The sequence below is a fragment of the Bison bison genome, unplaced genomic scaffold (assembly GCF_000754665.1).
Source record: "Bison bison bison isolate TAMUID 2011002044 unplaced genomic scaffold, Bison_UMD1.0 scf7180017864461, whole genome shotgun sequence".
NCBI classification, from domain to species: Eukaryota; Metazoa; Chordata; class Mammalia; order Artiodactyla; family Bovidae; genus Bison; species Bison bison.
This window is the reverse complement of record NW_011495023.1, coordinates 15,649,803-15,675,174: the sequence shown is the minus strand read 5'-3', so window position 1 is coordinate 15,675,174 and position 25,372 is coordinate 15,649,803. Positions and strand designations below refer to the sequence as shown.

Genomic DNA, 25,372 nt, shown 5'->3' with positions numbered 1-25,372 from the left:
ATACCATTTACAAAATACCAAGGAGTCCACGGCTACCTAACACATTTACTACAGCACAGGAACCAATGAAGGTACAGTGTACAAAAAACTGTAAACACGGCACAATAAATAGATAAAACAGCAGGTTCCGCACCATGCACATGATGTGATGACACTTCATCTCGATACAATCTCACATCTCACACTCTTTGTTGCAATTTATTTCCCTCCCACCCCCCGCCCCCAAGTGCAAAGCATCACAAATGAACATTTCTGTATTCAAGTAACGTATATACAAGGGTATTACAAATATGCAGTACTGTACAGATAATTGCTGTATTCTTAATTTACAGATGTTGATTTTTTTTCCTATTAACAGTAAGAAAAGAAAAGTTGAAGCATGAGAGATGAGCACTGCTGTCGAGTCCCCACAGCTGCCACAGAAACGCATGTGCTGCATTCCACCATCCCTTGCATTCAAAACGCTACTGATGCATAGCACCTAGTCGAGTCCCCAGGCTGCGGCTCCGCTCCTGAGGAGCTACGTCACCTCCATCGCCACTGTGTTGTCTGCTATGTTGTTTAGTGCTGGCTTTTCTGAGTCGTGATTTTCCCTGTTGAAAAAAAAAAGGGCAATAGATTACCTCTCTGCAGTCAACTTAACCAATCAAGATGATCTTCCCAATGAAAGGTCTAAATGTTTTTAATAACCGAAAGAAATCTGACCCTTTTGGGACAGGACGGCAAGCAGAGGGCTATAAACCCTGCTTTGTATTATTAGGGACACAAGACCGTAAGTTAGGCTTGTGCTGCACATTCCAAAGGCAACTACATTACCAGTAAGACTGGAGCAGCACCCAAGCAAGCAGATGGGAAAACACGTAAAGAATAACCACACTCTAGAGTTTCAATTTCCTCCTTTATTAAACCTTTGCTAAGAACTTTAAAGAGGAGCGAAGTGAATGAGGGTCATTCACATCAGGCCTTCAAGTCTGGTTCTTTCTCCATGTGGAGCTGAGCAATCAGAAGACCAGGGTCTTAGCCGCTCCAGCCCTTCCACTGTTCTTCAGTAAGAGCAATCATTTATTGACTAGCTTTGACTACACCCTGAACACTAACGAAAATGGGATGAGTCCCCAGCAGACGATGACCACTTCTTAAGTTCAGGGGATTCCCCAGTGGTTCAGTGGTAAAGAATCCACCTGCAACGCAGGAGACGCAGGTTTGATCCCTGGGTCGGGAAGATCCCCTGGAAAAGGGGATGATAACCTTCTTCAGAATTCTCGTCTGGGAAATCCCACAGACAGAGGAGCTGGTGGGCTACTGTCCATGGGGTTGCAAACAGGCAGACATGACTGAAGTGACTGAGCACACATTTAAAGTTCAAAAGGAGAAAGGATGCTTGGATCAGAAACTAATAGCTATAGTCTGTTGCTACAAAGCTTGCCCCCCTGCCGGGGGCCACTCCAGCTGAGGACGTCTATGGCCTGGCATTCAAGACAACGTCCAGCCTCCTCCTACCACTAACCTTTCCAAATCTCTAGACAGACTAGTTACCTATTAACCTCCGGTCACATCTGTATTTCCCCCCCTTTCTCCTTCTCCTCTTTGCCCAACCAAGATGAAATCTCATTTTCTAAAACATTCCCAGAATACCCTGGGTGTAAAAATATATATTAAAATTATAGCCACAATCTATACAATTAATGACAAGCATATAATGCTTTGTGACACTGCTACAACAATTTTTACCTATTACCTACGATTCTATTATTTAACTTTTCACACTTTTATGCTTGTCCTGTAACTAAACTGAAAACTCCTTGTCTTTCTCTTATTTTTTCAGCAAAGTACTTTGTAAACAGCAAGATTTTAATTACTGTTAATATTTAAAACAGAATAGAGCCTGGGCAAACATTCTAAACCATCTATTGAAACCTAAGAAAACAAGTTGGCATAGTATAAAATAATGATGATTAAAAGTTGACCTGGCATGAATACTGTAACCCTTTTACATTATTTACAGTATTCAGAGCAGCTTAGTGACTAGCCATGGTGGGTCCTATCAATTATGTCCACTTGAAAAGCTGTGGAAGAAGTTATAAGCAAAAGAAACATTCTACAGAGAACTCCTTCCATCCAAAGTTGGAATAAAAGGTGAAATTATTATAAGCTCTTATTATACAAAGAAAATGATGTCCCAATTATAGATGCAATATTCACTATATGCCATTTAGTTCAAATTCTCAGCAGTATGGAATTACAACATTTATCTGTTTAGTTCTTACAAAAATAAGGCATTCTCATCTATACATTTTTAACATACATAAGGAAAAGAGCAAAAAACATAGGGAATTCTCTGGCAGTCCAGTGGTTATGAGTGTGTACTTTCACTGCTGTGACTCGGGTTCAATCCCTGGTCGGGGAACTAAGATCTCACAAGTCACAAGGCATGGCCAAGAACAAACAAAAAACCCCCCAGAAAACCAGAAAGGAAAAACACAAAGAAATAAGTAGAGAGCAGTGCCAGGGAACGTAAATTAGATCTCTTATTTTCAGACACTCCGAGCTTCGGTGACTACTCACCGTGGAGCGGCATCCACGGAGGACGACGACGGGACCTTGGAAACTTGACAGTTTGCTGCAGCAGCCAGCTTTAAGGCAGACGATGGGACAGCACTTAAAGTCCTAGGTATGTGTCGTGCATTTATGGGGGTGATAGAGTTTACAGTGGCAACTGATGAAGGTACAGTCAATCGAATGTTGTTCCCAATCAGAACCTGAGTTGTGGCGGAGTTGGCAGCGGTCGCCGGGTGACCCGGCGCACTGTGGGAACCCGCAGTCTGGGTCACGCTTGCAGGCTGCAGCAAAGCCGGCCCTGCCGTCGACGGACTCGTGTGGACAAGTGCTGTGGGTGTAGTACTACTGAGGTGTAAGCCCTTGTATACTCCTAGGGAAAAGGAAAGACGCAGCTGAACAACCGCAACTTTGCTTTTGGTTTATTACTGACGTACGTCACAAAAACAATCTCAACTGCTGACATGTCTCTCTCCCTACCTGAGGCTGGAAGGACGCCGTTCACCCCAATTCCGAGCACCACATCCTCCTTCATCTTGAATCCCATCAGTTGTTCCGATGTCACCAAAGCAGAAGCAGCAAATTGAGCACTAGCAGAATCCAAAGTCTTGGACACAAAACCCTACAAAGGAAAACAAGAGCAGAGCTAATCAGCACCACTTAGTTTCCAACGATTATTAAAGCTACACAGCTATATGCCAAAATCAGTCTGCACACAAACCAAAGTGGCAAACCACTGAAATATCTTCATTTCTTCTCGACAGTCATAACTTTGATTAATGTTCAGCAACAGCATCTTGTAACCCGAGGATTATAAATTTAAAAAATAAATTCTTTTTTGCTGTACATCGCATTTTGGACCTTAGTTCCCAGGGACTGAACCAACACTCCCTGCATTGGAAGGTGGAGTCTTAACCACTGGACTGTCAGGGAAGTCCCAAGGATTATGGATTTTGATCTTATGTGACAATATATAACATGGAATTACCAAAATAAACCTTTAAAATGTGGAAATGGTAAACCTCCAACACAAAGTGTTAGACAAGAAACACACTAGTAAAACATTTCAGTGATTTGCAATCAATCAATGCATGAATAAATTCATATAATGAGTAAGTGCATAGGCAAAATTTCCTTCACCAAACTTTACATACATACATACACAACCAAAGGCAGCCAAGGGACAGTAACAGAACTACCCCTTTAGAACAGAAGGAACAAAACATCGATCACATCCTAACTCAGCCTAGAGATTAAGAAGCCCCTTGAATTTTTTAAATGACATTTTCCTCTCAGATGTCTAGAGACACAAATCTCAGCCTTCCGTTAAGTTCTATAAATGTGCTTAAATGGCCAATATTTATCATGCTTTAGGTTCAAAAGTGATTTCTTTTAATAGTAAAAGAAGTTATTTTAACGTAATTTTTAATACATTGTAAGAAGAATTAAAAGTTCTCCAGATAATGAGCTGGGTGGGGCTGTAAATTAAAGAGGTACATTCACAGACTACAAGATCAGGCTTGAAGACAGGGTCTCCATCTCATTTGATTGCGCTTTTAGGTTTTACTTTTTTACAGTAGGAAGCAGAGGGTGACAGCTTCTATACTCACCTGTAATGTTCTTTCTAAACCCTGTATAGAGTGGCTATGATGTGGATTCAGGCGAAAGCCACTTTTCTGCTGGTTAGATGCAAGGTTCTATGACAACAGTTGGTAATTAGAGATGAACTCTGGTGGGAAACAATGAGGGATAATCATAAGACAGACAAATCCCTCACCTGTGGCATGGTGGTGGAGGAATTACTAGTTGCTTGCTGTTGCTGAATTTGTGCAAGCTGCTGTTTCTGCATGAGTGCCAGCTGCTGTTGATGTTGCTGGTATTGTTCGGCTGTAAATGCTGAACATAAAACGAGACAACACTTTATAGAAAGGCACAGCTATCACACGCAACTTACAATATATGAAAACAAATTTAAGCATTTAAAAAAATTTGCGCAAAATGAAAGCATTTGAGCATCCTGTTAAAGATCACTTCTGAATGAGAATTTCAGCATTTTTATAACCACGCTTGACAAGAGTGGCTTGAGTTTAAAGAGAAATAAAGTGAAACTTTGAGTTGCACATACCAAAGAGAAGTGCTCACTTCCCAAGCTTTGAAACCATTATTTTTTTGGTAAGCTGCGACACTTGTGCTAGACAGTGTAAAAGGTAATACCAGCTTTTCTCAACCGCATGTTGGAAATTCAGCTTTGCACTGAGCTTAAGAAGAGATCCAATAATTACCATCTGGTGTCTTTATTTATTCATACTACTGTCCTAATCCATTCAGATGATCTCCAGCAGTTCTGTGCAGAAATACTAGCTGATCTACATAGTTCTGAATTTTAGTCATTACAAACATTTCCTCCATATGAAATATAAGGTTGTTGGTTTATTACCTTTTTTTTTTTTTTTTTAAAAGAACCCATCCTTTAAGTTTAACAGGAAGAAAAGAGGCTCCAAAGGTTAATTAATTTTCCCCACCCAATTAACCCACCTGGAAAAAATCCAGTCAATAAGAACGGAGTTGTTTATGTTGGCTTACTGTACAGAATGATGTCTGAGGAAAGACACTGTGTTATGCTACTTATGTTTGTCTATGGAGAGCTCAGTTCTAAAAAAAACAAACAAAAAAATGTTCATTTATTACCCCCCCAAAAAGTGTGTGCAGTTTTTAAAAAGGAAAACCTTTTTCTTTTTTTTTTTTGCCAATTAAAAAAAAAAAAAGAAAAAAACGTACATACAATCACAACATCTGACTTTAAGGCTTCTTTAAGAAGCCTGTGGTGTTTGGGTAAGAATTATTTCAGAACAGAAAAAAAAGGGTTAGCATGCATCCTCAGTCACTAGGGAATCTATAAACCATGCACATTCCCTCAATCTAAGGTTTAATGTCTTCAAAATGCTGTCAACTAATTTGTCATCTTTAAAGATGTCTTGATAATTTATTTAGAATATTACATCATCAAATTTTGCAATTTTCACTTATAACTCATGAGAATCTTTATCCTCTGGGGCAGAGTTTCTGCCTAGGACAACTAGAAAATACTTAGCTAGAAGTTAGGTAGAAATTCTACCATATTTTAAACAAATCAGAAAATTGTGACATAATATTTCAGAAAACCTCTGAAGTTGCTAGTACTTACACAGACTTTTATACTTGAGCTGAACTAATTTCCTGGGTTACAAAGGCAAAAAATCATTTGTTGGAAAAACTCTACCATTCATTTTCCTATTTTTGGTGTTACAAATCTGTTTAGTTGATATACGTCCTTTGATGAGTTTCTTCTCCTTGTTATTTAGTCAGTCATACTCGATTCTTTTGCGACCCCATGGACTGTGTCCCCAGGCTCCTGTGTCCACAGGATTTCCCAGGCAAGAATACTGGAGTGGGTTGCCATTTCCTTATCTAGGGGATCTTCCCGGCCCAGACACTGAATCCATTATCTCCTGATTGGCAGGTGGATTCTTCACAACTGAGCCACTAGGGAAGCCCTGTTTTTCTTCCTACTATGTTGGTAATCCTCAGATCTGAACTCTGCAGGAAAAATTCTTTATTGATAAATACATTTTTTAATTGATAAAAGGATAATCCATAAATAGTGACATAAAAGCAAGTTTCTGTCAAAATGACCATTTCCATATAACAGAAGTTAAATCAGAACTTAAAAAAAAATTTTTTTTAAATAAGGCTGCCTTGAAACAGATTATAATTTATGCTTAAAAAATTTCATAAAAAGAAACTGCTTAATGCCAAAAAGACAATTTAAGTATTGCTAATATGTTTTTGCAACTTCTACTTTAATTTCCTAAGCTTGAGTGAGTTGCCTAAATCTTGAATTTCCTGGTAGGAGATGCTTAATAAACTTGAAAAAAAAGACCATAACTGGAAGGTCACGTCATTACACACCTAAAAAACAATAATTTAGCATTCACTGTAGAATAGATCTGTGTTTAGAACTCCATTTATATGAATGAAAATATTCTTTTGCAGAACTTTACTGGTGTTTGTGACTTAAAATTAGCAATATTGAGTTAAAATCAGCAATATTGAGTTAAAATCAATTTCAATAAAGGTTCCAAATATTTTACCCTATTTAAATCAACGTTTTAGTCCTCAGTCTCTGAGGGTTTTGTGAATTTCATTTTTTAAACAACTGTTAACTTCCTAATACAGATCTAGAAATTAAAAAAAATGCAACCAACACTTTAGATCACTAACACTCACTGTGATTTTAGATCCCTATGTTAGCTATTTCTTACATATCTCTATACTCCAGAGTGTAGTTATAAAAATTTCCCTGGACATTCTGATACATTCTAGAAGAAATGCAGAGTAACATATACGCCAGAAGTGATGGTAGTAAAAAACATGGGTCTAGGGGCCAAGAGATCCTGATTTTTCTTTCATTCTCAGCTCTATCATAATTAGCTGAGTACACCTAAGGAAATTACTTAATCTTCTGGAGCTCAGTATGTTTATCTAAAACATACAAGTACTAAATTAGGTGATCATTAAAGTCCTTTTCAAGACATAACATGCTAAAGGGTTTTAGATTTCTTCTGAAAAATAACAATTCCAATCCAAAAGGCTGTATGAATGAGTAAGGAAAGCTTGGACAAAGGTCAGGTAATAACTGGGCAAATAAAAGCTGAACTGGGTTTCACACTGTTCCTTACACAGGAAACTAAGATGACCTTGGATGCCATTATAATTCAAAGCCTAACCAAATTCTAAGTGAAAATAAACCAAAATGACCATATTTCCCTAAATCTCTATCGAAAGGTTTTAGGTTGTATGTCTACCTCTAGATATGGTGTGGTAGTCAAGTTTACAATTCACATGAAGAGGGACAAGCTGGTCTGGTGAACAGATCACCAAACCTAGAATCAGAATCATTTCACAGAACCAAAGAATGTTAGATCAGGAGGGTTTCTTGGTGATTTCCTCTATAACCTCATAATAAAGATGAAGAAACTTTCATCTGAGATCACAAGGGTTTTAGTAGTGGAAACTGCTAAACTACCCCGAAACCAATGAGATTTTAAATACAGAAAGAAATAGACAAAAGTTTGTTTTGGATTTAATATCATTTACAAAAAACAATCAGATGTTTTATGTAGCAACAGTGTGCATCATGCTTGCAGAGCCCAGAAACCACCACTGTTTGGGTAGGTTCTAACAATTCTCTCAGGGTAGGAATTTAGATAAAATAATCTAAAACTTCATGAATCCACTTCTTATGCAAAGAATTATCATGTGCCAGGTATACCAGCCCTGGAACAGTCTGGTGTTCAGGCTGCTGGTCTTTAAGTCACATTCCTATAGCTAGAGCAGATCAATGGAATAATCGGGGGAGGTATGGGGAGAGTGACAATTTCAAAAATGAAACAATTTCAAAATTTGAAAATTCAGTCTGAGGTGATGGGATTCTAGGTTACCAGAATATACACTGTGTTTTAAAAACAAACAAATAAACCCAAACATCTATTTTAAAAGATACTCATCAATTAGAAATTTCTTTGAGCAATATAAAGCAGAAAATTATTTTAATGCAAAAAAGAGAGGTCACTTTAAAGAAATAAACATCTGAAATGACTCCACACAGTATTACAATATGACTGATCCCTTAATCAGTAAGCTTGAATTGATAGTATGGAGGTCAAAAGCACTTATCAGTTATCTAAAATACCCAATCTGAAAACAAAAATTGGTTGTAATTCATTTGATAACAAACTACAACCAAACCTGAATTCATCTGGCTGCAAACATCTTGAACACGGGATTCTTTGTGGTCAAACCTGCCACTGAGTGTGACTATTCTCGCACTTCACTACACAACTGTAGGACTACTAATGTATTTTACTATGGGCACCACCCTAGACTCTGCTGAGCAAGTAATTCTGAGTTTTGAAACATATTTGGATAAGGATAAGGTTCTATAAACTTAAAAAATCTAGCAATGAAAACATTCAGTGTTCAAATCTAGTTACTGTCCTACAATAAGATTAAAATTTTATGCTAACTAATAAGACCTACTACTGCACAGCACAGAAAACTCTCCTCAACACTCCATAATGACCTATATGGGAAAAGAATCTAAAAAAGAGTGGATAACTGTATTAATATATGTATAACATTCAGTTTGCTGTACAGCAGAAACTAACACAACACTGTAAATCAACTATACTCCAATGGAAATCTAAAAAAATTTTTTTAATGCTACAAATAGAAGTAAACTGTGCTGCTGAGTAAGCTACAGATATGGAGACTTAGAAACTATCAATCTGGCTTCAAATTTCCCATTGACTTACAAAAATAAATCTATCCTGCAGATATGGGAGTTTAGAAAAATGACTTAAAATGCTGATAAAATTTCACTGAGAAATAGGAATTCAAATCATGAATATATAATGGTGGTTTAAAAATCACTTTTCTATTTTCAGTCTTTCTGAATTAGAGTCCTTCCTAATTATGAAGAAAGGTATTAATCTGAATCCATTATACCTTCAAACACATGCAAATGAACAGTCATGCAACCAACAGTAAGTTTTTAAAGACTTTTTTTTTTCTTTTGTCTGCACCTCATGGCTTGTGGGATCTTAGTGCTCTGGCCAGGGACTGAACCTTGGCAGTGAGAAAGTGTGAAGTCCTAATCACTGGACTGCCAGCAAATTCCTCAAAGACATTTTTGTAGATGAAAATATTAGAAAAATATTCTTGAAAATTGTCTAAATCACATTTTTTACTAAAGACTATTTAAAATACACCATTTATCCTTAAGTACTAAAATCTAGTCCTAGAAGTTCTAACATGGTGTCACCCTGCTGTACCGTATTCAGAAGACCAAGCACTCTAGCACCTGACTACCCATCTGGCTGCACAGCTATGCAAAGTGGTGAGGACCGGGAAGCAAGCAAAAGACTCTGACGCTTGCCTACAGAAGCTGTGTGCTGGAGCGCACGCCCTGTGCTGAGAACGATGGGCTTCAGATGCCATCATGCAGTTCCTATTTGGAAGTGAGAAGAGGCACTTCTAGAGGATTATTTAGAAAAGGGGTAATCAGTCCAGAGGGCATTACTCTGTCACAGCACACATATAAATATTAATATTTAAAACAATGATAGAATTAATAAAAAGTGGCTAAATTGATACCCACGTATTTGGCTTAAAATAGCAGGCAAGTGCATCAGCTGACTTGTATGTCACATAATGACTGGGTAAGGTCTAAAGTCAGTGTGGTAAATATTAAGCCTAAAAAAATTCCTTTAGCAAGTAACATGATGAGTCCATCTCCTTCTTTCAGTAAGCCCAACACAGCCAGTTTTTCCTCTGGCATCAGACTAGATCAGAGTTTCTGTGGCTGAATTCCAGACAGAGTAGTTATGTTTGCATTTAGGGGCTATGACAAATGAAAAAAAAAACTACTTTAAAACTACATCAAACGAGATGAGATCTTAACAGAGGGTGAGGTAGCAATGCAGGCACTGACGCTGCAGAAGGAGCCGTAACAGACTCACTTCCCTCACTGCCAGAGTGGCTCAGGCTTCTAGTTCAACTGTACTTAGAATCCTCTGTAACAGCTGAACTGCTAAATAAAGGTTTTTTTTCTCCAGGGGAATTCAATGAAGTTAAAGGTACACATGACATGAGTTCACTGTTATATACTTAATAGCGAAAAGCTTTAGGTTTCTGGAATATTCACAAACATGAAAGAATAAAGTGTTACCCTAAAGCAATTCTGTAAGTATACAGAAAGATCTAGGAAATTTATGGGAAAACTGAGAATTAAGTGCAAGAGAAAACAAATGATAAATCCACCCATTTAATCTGATCACATATATAGGGGGAAGGAAATAATGGAAAAGAAAATTACACAGTTATTAAAGATTTTTTCAGCTAAATTTTCAGTAATACTACTGTTCCATGTTCATCTTTTAACATTCATTGGCAAACATAGATCAAGTAAGTGTTACACTATCAATGCTCATTTAAGTAGTATAGCAAAACAATTTATGTGAAAAAGATCATATAAGATCCTTAGGATAGTTATACAACTTAAAGAAGTGGAGAAGATAAGAAATTGGTCCAACAAGCCAGTTTTCTACATCTAGTCCCAAAGAATTTTAAACAACTTAATCTTTATCAGGGAAGCATAAGTTTATACTATTAAAATCTCTTCACTCACACCATATAAGACCTTCATGCTGAAAAATCCTTTTGACTTTTAAGACTATAAAAGCAGAGAAAAACTGAATCTTCATGATATAGACTCCAAAATTAATGGGATTGTAAGTAATCTGTTAGGTAGGCCTCAGAATTATTTAGATTATCTTCTACTTGATTTATGAAATGGGTTTATATTTCTTATAAGCTGAAAGACTTCCCTTTCATAGAAGTATTTTATTTCTAATCACAAAGAATATTAATTTATGGAACCTTTTCTGAAGGTAATGAGGCACATTTTCATGTTTCTTAGGTTTAACTGTAGCCTTACCAGATAATTAGGGGGACAGATTAAATTATCTTTATAGCCCTTTCAAAATCTATATTTAAATTAACTTTATAAATATCTGCAGTAACAACTTTAACAGTGAATTTCTATCATCTACATGCCTCAAACAACTGGCATTTGCTTTAAAATAGAAAACTAAAATTTGGGGAATATTTTAAGTAGATGACATTTATATTAGACCCATTTCACAGTGTAGGCATAATGCTAAAGTACATATTACCTGAAATGTTTCCAAATTATTAGAATAATCCTTAAACTTAGATGTCCTAAGTCCTTAAATGTCCTTAGTGTCCCTCTTATAAATTATTCTGAATTACTGTGTCAGCAGAGAAAGAGTGCCTATCTATCAAGTTGCTGGCTTACTTCAAAGCAGTCTAGTAAAAGCCCAGAGAAGTATCCACTATCAATTTACGGTCCATTTTCTTTCCATATTATTTGAAAATTTAATAGCTGACTCTTGGTGGTTCACAAAGTGCAACAGGAAACAAATGCCATACATTATAAACAGCACTAAAATTCTTGGGTGTGCAGAAATGTTTAAATGAAGACACATGCACAATCGGGATTCAAATAAATTCTTAAACCTAGATTTTAAAAGAATATATTGTAAGAGAAGGGGACTTTTAGCTGTAAAAATAACAGACCACATATTCCCAAAACTGATGAACCCGAGGCTTCTACAGAAACGCACATCAAAACGAATGAACGTACCAAAGTGTGCTGAACCACTGCTGCTTTTGCTTTGCGTAGAGGTACTGCATGTCTGGGTCCCGGGTTGTGCTGTGCCTGTTCGATTTATACTCCTATACAGTTTTCGACAGGAGAGCTCATCATTGTCACTGTCATGTAGGGATGGTGTCCGAGGCCTAAAATGCCGCCATCTACATGATTTGATATTGACGAGTATCTGACTGAGGTCTTTAGAGAAAGATTTGTCCGAGGTATTTATTTCTGAGGTATTGGCAGACTGATTGACTGGAGAATGTTGTGGTGAGGAAAGCATGTCCAGATCCAGATGGCGAAACACGCTGTCGTAGTCTGAGTGCGCTCTGTCCAGTAAGACCCTGATAAAAATCAGTCAGAAAATGTATGTAGGACAGCTATTCAGAATTTACACAAGAGTTTTTTTCTCTTCCCTCCCCAAGTCCCCCAAAGCCATCTCCTACCGAATACTTAAAAGCTATAAATTTGATTGTTTCAGTATTTGGCTCCGTAGGCTAAACTCTCAATTTCTGTTAAGGTTCTTTCACTTTTTAATGGTTCGATTAGAGAAGAAAGTACTCCACCTTGAAGAATAAAGTAAGCTGTCCAACTTACAACAGAAAGCCTTCTAACAATATGTTACTGTCACCATACAAGAGAATTTGATCTTTCACTTCCATTACAAAGCACCAAAACATTTATGAAGCATTGCTAATGTATCTGTTTCTTAAGCAAAAAAAAAATTTTTTGAGGGAAGAGGTAGGAGAAAAACAAAAAAAGTATGTGATCTTTGGATATTTTACACTATTAAAATTTCTTACACACAAAATATTTGAAGTCACCACTCGAGAGGATTTATTTTTACTTTATTTATATAAACTTTATAAATGAATCCATCTGCTAACACTAACTAATGCTAGTATAGAATAAAATATAGCCAACATAGAGAACTTTCACTACTAATGATGAGGTTGAAAAAGCACTCAGTAAAATGTCTCTTAACTGGATAATTCTAAACTAACATGAAGTGATAACAACTGCAATTAAGATAAAAAATGAAAGAAATGTGTATGTCATTAATTTACTGTAAATTAGACCCTTAGGTTTCTTCCTGAAGGCAGCTTGATCTGTTTTGCCTTTTAATTTTTTTTCACTAATACAACACGAGTCTTTCTTTTCCTTCGCTTTCATGTGTTTGGCAATCCCTCCCCTCGCCACACAACTTCTCACCTAAAGACCTCCAGAGCATCAAGGACTCCATCAGGTCTAGACAAAGGCAGGTGTCCTGACAAGCTGAGGTCAAGATCAGGTCCTGCATGGAGCCAGGAGCCTTTCCTCTGATGAGTTAACCCAGTGTACTAGTTATATGACATTTCTTAGCCTATTTAATCCTTTTTCTCAGTATCTCCCAGAATGCCTAAAATAATTCTGGGTAATTTCTTTAATGTCATATGGGATTCCCTGATAGCTCAGTTGGTAAAGAATCCACCTGCAATGCAGGAGAGCCCGGTTCGATCCCTGGGTTGGGAAGACCTGCTGGAGAAGGGATAGGCTACCCACTCCACTATTCTTGGGCTTCCCTTGTGGCTCAGCTGGTAAAGAATCCGCCTGTAATGCAGGAGACCAGGGTTTGATCCCTGGGTTGAGAAGATCCCCTAGGGAAGGGAAAGGTTACACACTCCAGTTTTTCTGGCCTGGAGAATTTCATGGACTGTATAGTCCATGGGGTCACAAAGAGTCAGACATGACATTTTTTTAATGTCATAGAATTTATGTAATCATGATGTACACTTGTTTTCATCTACCTCTGAGGACAGATATCTGAGGTTTTCAATTTTGAGAAGAAAAGCAGATCCATTAGGGAACCACTAGTTATGCATTAAAAGCTACTGTTGTGTAACAGGTAACAAAGTGGCAAAGTATCTTAGTCAAAAAAACACAAAAAACCAGTTAAGAAGAGCAGGTGGGAAGAAATGAGCTCTTTGGAAGGATCACCTCATTCTAAACTTTCCATCACCCACATCTAAGACATCCCTCTGCTAGGAGCAGAGATGCCTCACCTTCCACCGCGCCCAACCCGTCTTCGTGCAAATCCGATGCACCGCTGGGGCACAGTCAGGGTGGTCAGGCAGTATCGGTATCGCACATCCCCTATTCCTCCGTCGCTAGGACTAGTCCAAGGCCAGTTGCCAGTTTGGTCTAAGTGAGGCTTAAAAAGAAGAATCCAAATTGTTATTTTTTGTCAACTAAAGGTAAACTGTTTGTTATTTACAAAGACAATCCACACTTACAGCGTAGTACTGACAGCCTGCCTTCCTTCGGAAAGCAAAAGGGCCATCGGGATCATTCTCTTCCTCAGCTTCTGAAGAGCCAGACAGAACCTTTAAATAAAAGGTAGTGCATCAGATTGTGTGCCTTCCTATGTTCCTCATCTCGTTTACAGAAAATCCTTGCACTCACCTGGGAGAGAGGCTCTTCATCTGAGCTGGGGAAGTCATACTGGTTCAGGTCTTTAGCGTTGAAGACCGGCAGCGTGGTGGGGCTGGCCTGTTGAGGAGCAGCAGCAGCAGACGAAGGTAAGACTTTGGGCTTCTTTTCATATTTACGTTTAGGTCGGATAAGATCGGCCTTATCTTGCTGCAATAGTCATGAATTAAACACCAGAAATCATGGTCAACAAAATCAAAGTTTGGGGGAAGTTTGAAAATAAGTTTACTGCTAACATGGACTCATAGGGGATACAAGACTGTTACGTTTTGTCATTTTCTAATATAAGTCTTAGAGGTCGTTCTCTGTGAAAACATGAATATGTTCCTACAACCTAAACATGATCATAAAATACTTTGTTTCTATTAAAGTAAAAGAAGAGAAGTTCTCCTGAAATCCTTTAACTACAATTAGTATTTACTGCTGGCTTCTATATCTTTTTCTTAACTTTCTAAAAAATTCTAGGAATTTTTTAAAAGGAACTTTTAGTTAGTCTTCATCCTAAAGAATTAACAAATCAATACTGGGGAAGTAATATTGAAAACATATACACAAAGCAAACTTCAGATAACTGTTAACATAGTGAAAACAAATCCATAGTACTGAGGTATTAAAAAAATAAAGAGTAGTAAAGACTTGCTAGCTCTACAATGAAAGCAAATGGTGAGCAGTTTTAGAGGATAAAGATATGAAAGCACTAAAGCAGGAAACAACTCAGGGATAAAATACATAGGCAAGAGTGATGAATACAGTTACACATTAGAAATACACATGGCAGGTGAGGGCAGAGGTGAGGAGAGATATGAATTTGAGGTGGAGGCAACAGGCAAGGAAGATCAGAGGCAAAAGTGGTATTTGGTAGGAAGAAACAGATCATGGCGAGTATAATGTTTGTGTAAATATGCTAAGTATTTATATCAAGCTTTATGAAGTTTATGGCATTATGGGTTTTAAAGAAAAGTTAATGAAACTGTAAGGTATCTCTCTTTACAATTTCTACTGCTATAGGCCAGTCTTAAATCAAAAGCTGGCTTTCATGGTAGGGTTTATAAACAAATTTCTTTTTACTCTGATTCTAATGATAAAAATCACAAACATTCTGATCACCTTATTAACTTTAAATTCCTTCACGTCCATCGCCTCCTGGTGTTTGAACTGACTGCTGTTGGCGATGGGGATGAGGGGGATGGTGTATGTGGGCTTCACTGGCTGCCTCTGAGCCATGACCTCAGACATGATCTCCCCACTGTAGTCACCCAAATTATACCTGAAATGGTATGAAAAGGTTTATAGAGTTAGTTCTTGTAAGCACTTACCGTCATGACAACTAATAACTAACTCAGATATTAACTATAAACCCTGATGAAACTTAAGGTAAGATTACAGGTAAACTACCTGATGAATATTTATTAAAAGTAAAGATTACATAATTCCTATTGCTTCTTTTACTTTTTGGCTTATGGCTTTATCATGCCACCATTAATAGATAACCATGGCGGGGGAGAGGGGGATTTAATTTTAACATAGCAATTTTGGTGGCAGATTTGGTGGAGATGTTGAAATTCATGCCTCAAATGGTACTGAGGAACTTTCTGCTAATTTGAGTTGCCTGTGCCATAAAACTAATTTTTCTGAAATGAATCATAAGAAATTGAATAGTGATTTCCTTTGGGAATAGGGACCTGGAAACAGGGGAGTGTAGCCTGAAGTTTTCACCATGCTTCTGCTGAAGGATTGTGTGTGTGTATTTCATCGCTCAGTCGTGTCTAACTCTTTTGCAACTCCATGAACTGTAGCCTGCCAGGCTCCTCTGTCCATGGGATTTTTCAGGCAACAATTCTGGAGTAGAATGCCATGCCCTCCTTCACGTGATCTTCCCAACCCAGGGATCAAACCCGCGTCTCCTGCACTGCAGGTGGATTCTTTACTGCTGAGCCACCGGGGAAGCCACACTGAAGGATTATCTAGGTATTAAGAATACGGGCCTTTCCCCCATCCCTGTTTTATACTTTTCTGTTAAAAAATCTCAGCATGTGTTAAGAAAAAATTCAGTATCATTTAGTAAACAAAATAAAAACTTTAGAAGTGACAAATGTTCTCTCCCTCATGGCTCTGCACTAACTCAAGTCTAAAAGAAAATGATTTTGAAATGGAAGTATCCTGCATAACAATTTTACTGAACCCAGTCACTTTAAAAGTGAAACTAGAGAGAGGAAGGCATGTAAAATTACAGAAAGTACATCAACACCACATATTTCAGCAGTCTCTAACTATTATTAAAAGAATGTATTTCTGGAGTTACAGAAAACTTCTTAGGAAATAAATGACCTCTACACAAAATTCTAATGGTGCTGTGCTTCTCATGCTATTAAAACATACTTTACCTCTTTTCCATAATTTCCAGTGTTAAGTGCAATAGCTCTCTTTTACTCTTTTCTCTTCTTTTTATCATCTCTAGAATAGTAACAGCCCGGCTTAGGTCTCGACGCAGCTTAAGCATTTTTTCATAAGAGGCTTCATCATTTTTGCGATTCTGCAAGTATGAATTTGCTTGTTTAATGTCAGTAAGCATTTCTGAGTATAGCTGGTGACATATAAGAGTATATATATATTTGAAAGGTGAGATTAGAATTTAAAGACACTGAAAGGGAACATGGATCACCGGGAAATCAATTTTGAATATGGTTTTTAATGAAACAACATAAAGATACATCATTAATAACTCAGTAATGAATTTAAAGGCAGATTCATTTTAAATTAATATTTTTCATTATAAAATGTAGAAAGTCTATCTAAATACAAAACAGGTTTCTGATGCTGAGGCATTTATAACTATAAATAAATTTTCTTACATCAAAAAAATTACAAAAAAATCTCCCCAGGTTTCCTTACTTTCCGTGTCTGCATTTTTTCAGTTCGTCTTCTAAAAGCCACGTAAGGATCATTTGTGCTCGAACCATCTCGTTTCTCTTGTTTTACTGATGGGATAAGAGACGGACCTCGACAGTTTTTTCTCTTTTTAATCCAGTACTCATAAACTTCTCTAATTAATTCATCGTCTTCTTTTAGCAGTAGTTTGGCTTCCTGCAGACTGACTGGCTAAATGTAAAATCATTATGTCATTTTCATATAATACAAAGAAAAGGTTCAAAAGTACTTCTAATTTAAATGACAATCATCAGAATAATAGTATTAACAATAGCAAATATGCTGAGTACCTTGTACATGTCAGATAACAAGCTAGACGCTTTATGTAAATTATTGTATTTAATTTTCACAACAATCCTGTAATGTTTTTCATCTTTATTTTACACACTGGGAAACAGACACACATAGAAATTTAGACCTTCTGCTGAAGGTTATATAGGCTAGAAATGGACAGAGATATGAATACAAGCTTGTCCAGAGCCTGCTCACTTACCCTCTTTCCAACTTTACACTGTTTTCACACAAAGAGATACTTATATATATATATACTCATTCATTATATATACAATGAAGCTGTACCTGCTGACCACTGCCTTTTTCTAGACGGTCAATCATCTCCTCAAACTGCAATGGGCAGATGTCCATTTTCTTCTTCAGTTTATTCACAAATACTTCATCTTCAGAATCCAAATCATAATCGGGCTGCTCAGCATCCAAACTAAAAGCTGACAGAAGAAACCACACGCGATCATTTACCGCGTGGAAACACAGACAGAAACCTCTCACTGATATCTGGGTTATCTCTAGGGAAACAGGGAAGATTTTTAAAAAGATTTTGTTTTCAGACTAGAAAACAATCTAAGCTTCCTGCATTTAAAGTTTAAGAAAGAAGACCATCTTTATTGTTAAAAGTGATAAAAGACTGGCTGTGACCTGTGACCCCATCCCACACAAAGCAAACTAGAAGCCCACTAGTAAAAACAGAAAGAGATTGTTAAATGCGCTGGGTTGAACTGAACAAAAATTCTGTAGCTCAAAAATGATAAAATATCAGCAATTTCATGGGATTTAATACCATAATAGAAGGATAAGGTTTTTAAGTAAGATTGTTTCTAGAATGCTTAAGTCCTATTTTGTAAATTATTGAACCGCTTCACTGACAGCTCGGGGGTGGTATTTGAAGCTGAAGTGTTAGCCACTGCCAATAAGGGTAACAGCTGTCACTCAGTGAGCTCATTCCTGTCGAGGTTTGTTCCCTCATGAGAATCACTGTCATAGTGAGAGAAATGGGAAGTTTTCCTTTCAAGGAAAATTTCCCTTTCAAAATTTGTCAAGATTTGGGGGGAAAAAAAAAGGCAAGAACCACTGCTTTACACAATACTGTCAAATGTTGTTCAATTACTTTGCAAAATTAAACTAGTTTGATAATAATGTAAGTGAAATATTAAGAAGCTTGATACCAAAATCTGTCTCATACCTTTTCCTTCATTCAACAGTTCCTCCTAAGTTCCCACCACCTTCAAACCCACAACCGTGCAATTGTATGAGGCCCTTTCTGGCGGGCCTTGCTAGTTGCATCTGCACATTATGACCCAGCAACATCAAATTCTGTTTGTTTCAAACAGCAGGCTCCTCTTTCCCTGTCTTTAGGCCTTTACATTGGCTCTTTCCTGCCTGGTCCACCAGGCAAACGACTCATCTTTACAAAACCCAACCTGACATCAACTCCTGTGGAATCCTTTCTGGACTGCCCCCTACCCAATAAGTGGTTCCTAACTATTTTATCTTTTTTAGAAGTTATGAACCCTCTCTCTCCAAAAAAACATGGTGTAAACATATAGTATTTTACATAAGTTACAAGCAGAAAATTCAAATGTCCTTAAAACAGCTTGTGGCACTAAGGTTAAATAATTCCTGTCCTAGATCACTCCTCTTCTTTTGTACTACTGTTACACATACTTAACAATCTTATTTGCTAAACATTCAAATATGCTCAATTTTCTTGAGCAGAGGGATTGTACCTCATTTATTTCTGTCACACTGAACACTCAACTCCTCAGTCCTTACCAGGGTCTCACATCTAGAGGCACACAATGTTCATCTGTTTCTCATAAGTGGTGATAATTTTGGTCACCAGTCAAGAAACTGCCCAATATTCCACTGTGTTATCTCTGGCCCATGCCCCCCTCCACCATCTCGTAACTAATAAGCAGTTTGTGGGGAGAGCTTAAGACCATGCAAATACCCTGCTCCTCATCAAAATTTCCTCTTAGGTACACACATTGGTGATGCTTATGTGAGTCAGTCTTGATTGTGTAATTGCAAAAATGATTTTCTGGGTTTCTTTGAATTATTTTTTTTAAAAACTTTTATTTTGTATTGGGATATACAGCTGATGTTGTGATAGTTTCAAGTGGACAGCAAAGGGACTCAGCCACACATATACATATAACCATTCTCCCCCGAACTCCCCTCCCATCCAGGCCACCATAAAACACTGAGCAGAGCTCTTTGTGCTATACAGCAGGATCTTGTTGGTTATCCATTTTAAATATAGCAGTGTGTACATGTCCATTCCAAACTTCCTAACATCCTTTACTCCACCATTCTCTTCGACACAGCACCATTCTGCTCTTGGCTGGCATTCTCTACTGTAAAACCGTGAGACTGATCTACTCCACCACTTAGCACTCTGTTTATTACCAGTATGGAACTCAGGAATTTTTACTTTTACAATGGTTCACAATTCATTACTGTACTCAACTATTCCACTGCTTAAAACGTCCCCAAACTAGCCAGCGGAAACTCCGATGTCCTCCTGTGATATGCCTCTGCCATTTTTGTGAATTCTTAATTTCTGGCATAACAAGATGTTCAGGTTTATGTTGACTTACCCTCCCCCAGCCCTGGGATCAGCCATCTTTCCACATATTCTTGGTCCTATTTAGTGGTTACGGACCAGGGACTAGGTGTTAGATGTGCTTATTGCTACTGAATATTTTTGCTTCTTGGCTTTACCAGTGGACAGAACCAGAAATGCACAGATCTGTATCTTTACACACACACACACATTCAAATACACAAGACTGCCTTTTAAAAGAGATTTCCTTTGAGGATTAGCAAGAGAATCTTTAGACTCAAATTTGAGGGGAAGGGAGGAGAGATTTGTTCCTGCCTATTCAGGTCAGAACTGTTTTGTGCTTTCTTACAGTATGAATAGGAAAGGAGAAGTCCTAGTTGTACAATCTCAGTTCAGTCGCTTAGTCGTGTCTGACTCTTTGCAACCCCATGGACTGCAGCATGCCAGGCCTCCCTCTCTATTACCAACTCCCGGAGTTCACCCAAACTCATGTCCATTGAGTCGATGATGCCATTTAACCATTTCATCCTCTGTCGTCCCCTTCTCCTCCTGCCCTCAATCTTCCCCAGCATCAGGGTCTTTTGCAAGGAGTCAGTTCTTCACATCAGGTGGCCAAATTATCAGAGTTTCAGCTTCAGCATCAGTCCTTCCAATGGAATATTCAGGACTGATCTCCTTTAGGATAGACTGGCTGGATCTCCTTGCAGTCCAAGGGACTCTCAAGAGTCTTCTCCAACACCACAGTTCAAAAGCATCAATTCTTTGGCACTCAGCTTTTTTTATAGTCCAACTCTCACATCCATACATGACCACTGGAAAAACCATAGCCTTGACTAGATGGACCTTTGTTGGCAAAGTAATGTCTCTGCTTTTTAATATGCTGTCTAGGTTGGTCATAACTTTCCTTCCAAGGAATAAGCGTCTTTTCATTTCATGGCTGCAATCACCATCTGCAGTGATTTTGGACATCTAGAAGCTTCCAGATCACCAATTAAAAGAGAAACAACATTAAGACCCCTTGGACCAGGAGAAGTTGAACAACACTCTCAAACAGCTGAGGAATTATTAACAGTTTGGAACTAAAGCAGGGGATAATGGTTTTAAAACAGGTTTCTTCCTTCACTGCTCTGATAGGATAAAAGGGAGAAAAGTATGATCTCTTTCCTAAACCTATTAAAGACAAGAATAACATTGAGATTTTCCAAATAAATGTTCAATGAAATGTTAACAGAATACATGTAAAGAATACATCTGAAAAATGCTGAGTTAAAATAAACTTTCCTTTTTAATTGCAAGGTTCCCAGAGCCTACAGAGTAATATGTATTGTAACTCTGGGGTAGAGAGGGAAATATAACATGTAATCATTCTCAAATGTTTCTAATCACTACTTTTTAAGGCAATACTATCATCTTGAAAACTCCAAGGAATAGTCTGTGTAAACATTAGCTTAAAAGTTTTATAAAACAGAAATTATAAGAATTGAAATGAACCAGTCTATATACATAATTTGATACAATGTACCCTTCATAAGCAATGTATTAGACTACCTGGCATTCAATGTTCAATTGCAACTTTGCAGAAATTTGTAATATAACTAGCCTTTTTTTGTGTATTGTAATATAAAAGTCAATACCAATTTTTTAAAAATTAACATCACTTTTATACAATCTCTTCCAGAAAATAAGAGGAAACACTACCTAACTTGTTCTATGAGGCCAATATTACTCTGATACCAAAACCTGACAAGACAGAGCACACATTCACAAAAAGATTAACAATATCTTTCACGAATTTAGACAGAAAACTTCTCAATAAAATCCCACCCAACAATGTATGGAAAACACACACACACACACACCCCCCACAGCCAAATGTGATTTATTCTAGGTATGCAAGGCTGGTTCAATATTTGACAACCAACCAAGGAAACCCATCACATCAGAGAATAAAGAAGGAGGGAAAAATCACATGACCTTATTAACTGATGCAGAAAAAGCAGCTGACAAATTCAATAGTCAGGATAAAAACTCCCAATACACTAGGAACAGAGAACTTTCTCAAACTCTTACAAGCAACTACAAAAAACCCCCTTCAGGTGACATAATGCTTAACGGTGAAAGACTAAATTTTTTCCCTTAAGATCAGGAACAAGGCAAGAATGTCTGCTCTCAACACTGTATTCAAGTTCTAACCATTATACTAAGACAAGAAAGAGAAATTAATAACATACAGGTTGGAAAGGGAAAGCAAAACCATTTCTATTTGCAGACTACGACATGATTTTTCTCCATTTAGAAAATCCCAAAGAACCTGCAAACATCTTCTAGAACTAACATGCAATTTCAGTTAAGGCCACAGGACACATGCTCAGCATACAACTGAACTGCATTTCTGCATACTGACAATAAACAGATGGAAACAAAAATCAAAAGTACAATACCATTTTCAATTGTGTCAAAGAAAACAGGTATAAAAAAAAAAAAAAAGTACTAAAACACCATGGATCTTCATGATGAAAATTATAAAGTGTCAACTAAAGAAATCAAAGGCCTAAATACCTGGAGAGTCATATTGTGGTCATGGACTAGAAGACTCAACACAGAAAGAAAAGATGTCAGTTCTCCCTACAATGATCTAAAGATTTAAATGCAATTCCTATCAAAATCACAGCAAGTTTCTTCGCAGACACACTTATTCTAGTGGCATTTTTAGGGAAATATTTACAGGGAAAAGCCTTAGAATACCCAACACAATCTTGAAAAAAAAAAAAAAGGAGGAAGCATTTCCCCAATGTTAAGGATTATCATATAGCTGCAGTAATCGAGACAGTGGTACTATCTTGGGATAAACACAGGGATCAGTGGAGTAGAATACAGAACCCACAAATAGAGCCACATCAATATGCATAGTTGATTTTTGTTGAAGAAACAAAAACAATCAATAGAGGAGGAATCACTTTTTCAATGAACAGTGTTGGAGCAGTTAGATGCCCAGAGCGGGGACCTAAACCTCACAGTCAAAATAGATCACACACTTAAATGCAGAACTATGAAACTCCTAGAACAGGTCATAGGAAACCATCTTTGGACCCTGGGCAAAACAAAGACTATTCTTGGAGTTGATACTAAATGGATCTAACCAAAATTAAAAACTTCTACTCTGTGGAAAACTGTTAAGAGAAGGAAAAGACAATTTATATACCGGGAAAAAATATTTCCAAATCACATATGACAAGGACTTGTGTCTACAATATATAAACAAAATACTCAAAACTTAACACTAAAATACTCTAATTAGAAAATAAGTAAGACACGCACAATCTTCACCAAAAAGGATATGTAGATGGCATAAAACACATGAAAAGATGTTTAACATATTAGTCATTTAGAGAAACACAAATTTAAAGTACAGTGAGACATCACTGTATACCTACTAGAATGGCTAAAATTAAAAAGTGATAACCTCAAATGCTGACAAGGATAAAGGAGAAACTGGATCCCACATACACAGCTGATGATACTGCAAACAGGTATAGCCTTCTGAGATAGAGGAGACACTCTTGTCAAACTAAAACTGGATGACCCAGCAACTACACTTATAGGCATTTAACCCAGATAAGTAAAGATTTATGTTCACTCAAAAATTTGTACATGAATGTTCACAGCAGCTTTATTTGAAGTAGTCAAAATCTGGAAACGACTCACTCTCTCAGTGAGTGAGCAATGCAACCTGCTGCAGTGCATGTTATGGAAGATTGCTCAGGAAGAGAAAGGAACGAACTACTGATACATGCAACAGCCTGAATGAACGTCAAGGAGGCTATGCTAAGAGGATAGAGTCAGTCTCAAAAGGATATACATTCGTAATTCCATTCACGTTACCTTCATCAACAAACAGAATTACAAAGATGGACAACAGATGAGTGGTTGCCAGAGGCTAGGAGTGCATTTAAAGGAGCAATAAGGTAGAGTCTTGTGGTGATGGTATAACTGAGTATAATTGTGGTGATGAATATACAAGGCTTTACATATTCTGTGAATCTATAGTCATGCAAGAATGTTAAAAGAAACTCAAAGTCAGCTAACACTCATTTGGCTGACAGTGTTCATAAACTTTCCAATGTAATATGTCTTTCTAAGTTTGTACTGATGAAAAACGTTTTTTCCCCAAATAATTTACAATTCTGCTTCCATTTTATTACTGTTATTTGATTACAATGTCAGCAGAGTCAATGCCTTGTTAAATATAGTACCCTGACTTTTCTGACCACAATTTAACCCACAGCTACCAATAAAATGAAATTTGTGAATTCTGGTCATCAGTAGAAAAGTACCTATTTGTAAAACAAGCATTCGAAGCTTTTTTTCTGATAGTAATGATAATGTAAATTGAATAATGTAATTTTATCTTGCTCCACCCTGCTTTAACCTGATAGCATATATTCATGAAATAATACAGCCAGTGGCTGTGGAATGCAGTGTGGTCCTGGTTAACATATACAGCAAGGATCCATTCTGGAATTTCACACTGACATGACTTTCCAGAGAATTAAAGTTTTAGGTCCTATTACTGGTAAACTTTGTTTAGAATGTCTGTGTTTTATATGTAATTAAACACGAGTAGGCAAGAAAAACACACGCCAGTTTTTTGGTTTACTTCAAAGTAACCTTTAATAAACTGGAAAAGAAAAAATTTTTTTCCTAACAAGTACAAGCTGTAGGTAAAGGTGAAAAAACATCACAAGTTAAAAACATCAAATGCTAACACAGAACTGGTAAGAGTCAATATGGGCATGTTTACTTGTGGTTTTCATTATGTAAGAAATAATTTTTAAAAAATGCTTAGAACCCAGGACAAAGATTAGACCATATGGAGAAAATGATAAATGAGTTAGAAAAGTAGTTAATAAGCAAGAAACTAGGTAAAGCTGGCTGCTCTATGTCCACAGAGAGAACAATAAAAACAAAACAGATTTATACTGTTCTGAAAAAAGTTTAGACAGGCCCCTGGAAAAAGCTCTTGATCATAAAGACAAGACAAAAATGAAAGCTGTTAACACCTTTTCCTTAGCAACCCTGCAATTACACATTTAGTGGTCCACAACATGGGGACCAAATGAACAAAATAAATTCACCTAAGTTTACAAGCTCTCAGCAGTTCATCATCAAATGTGATTAAGCTATCAAAGGGTCATTTCCACTGAAGACCTCTATCAGTACCAAGTGACACAAGTTACCAACTAAAACACTAAATTAAAAAAAAAAAAAAAAAAAAAAAAAAAAAA

The 25,372-nt window shown here is 37.2% G+C and overlaps 1 protein-coding gene across 4 annotated transcripts in view; it reads right to left on the bottom strand.

Annotated features, from left to right (window-relative positions):
* Positions 1-226: 226 nt before the first annotated feature.
* The window catches only part of EPC1 (enhancer of polycomb homolog 1 (Drosophila)), a 98,849-nt gene continuing 73,703 nt past the window's right edge, over positions 227-25,372 (bottom strand). For 3 of the 4 annotated variants that reach the window (XM_010860000.1, XM_010859999.1, XM_010859997.1), the window contains 13 exons: positions 17,807-17,952; positions 17,192-17,398; positions 16,684-16,832; positions 15,407-15,566; positions 14,273-14,449; positions 14,104-14,193; positions 13,873-14,021; positions 11,822-12,174; positions 4,334-4,452; positions 4,167-4,253; positions 3,037-3,178; positions 2,566-2,929; positions 227-593 (listed from right to left, as the gene is read on the bottom strand). In XM_010860000.1, coding sequence (XP_010858302.1) covers positions 521-593; positions 2,566-2,929; positions 3,037-3,178; positions 4,167-4,253; positions 4,334-4,452; positions 11,822-12,174; positions 13,873-14,021; positions 14,104-14,193; positions 14,273-14,449; positions 15,407-15,566; positions 16,684-16,832; positions 17,192-17,398; positions 17,807-17,952 — 2,216 coding nt within the window. In that variant the 3' untranslated portion in view covers positions 227-520. The remainder of the gene's footprint in view (positions 594-2,565; positions 2,930-3,036; positions 3,179-4,166; positions 4,254-4,333; positions 4,453-11,821; positions 12,175-13,872; positions 14,022-14,103; positions 14,194-14,272; positions 14,450-15,406; positions 15,567-16,683; positions 16,833-17,191; positions 17,399-17,806; positions 17,953-25,372) is intronic. The other variant, XM_010859998.1, reaches the window with a different exon arrangement.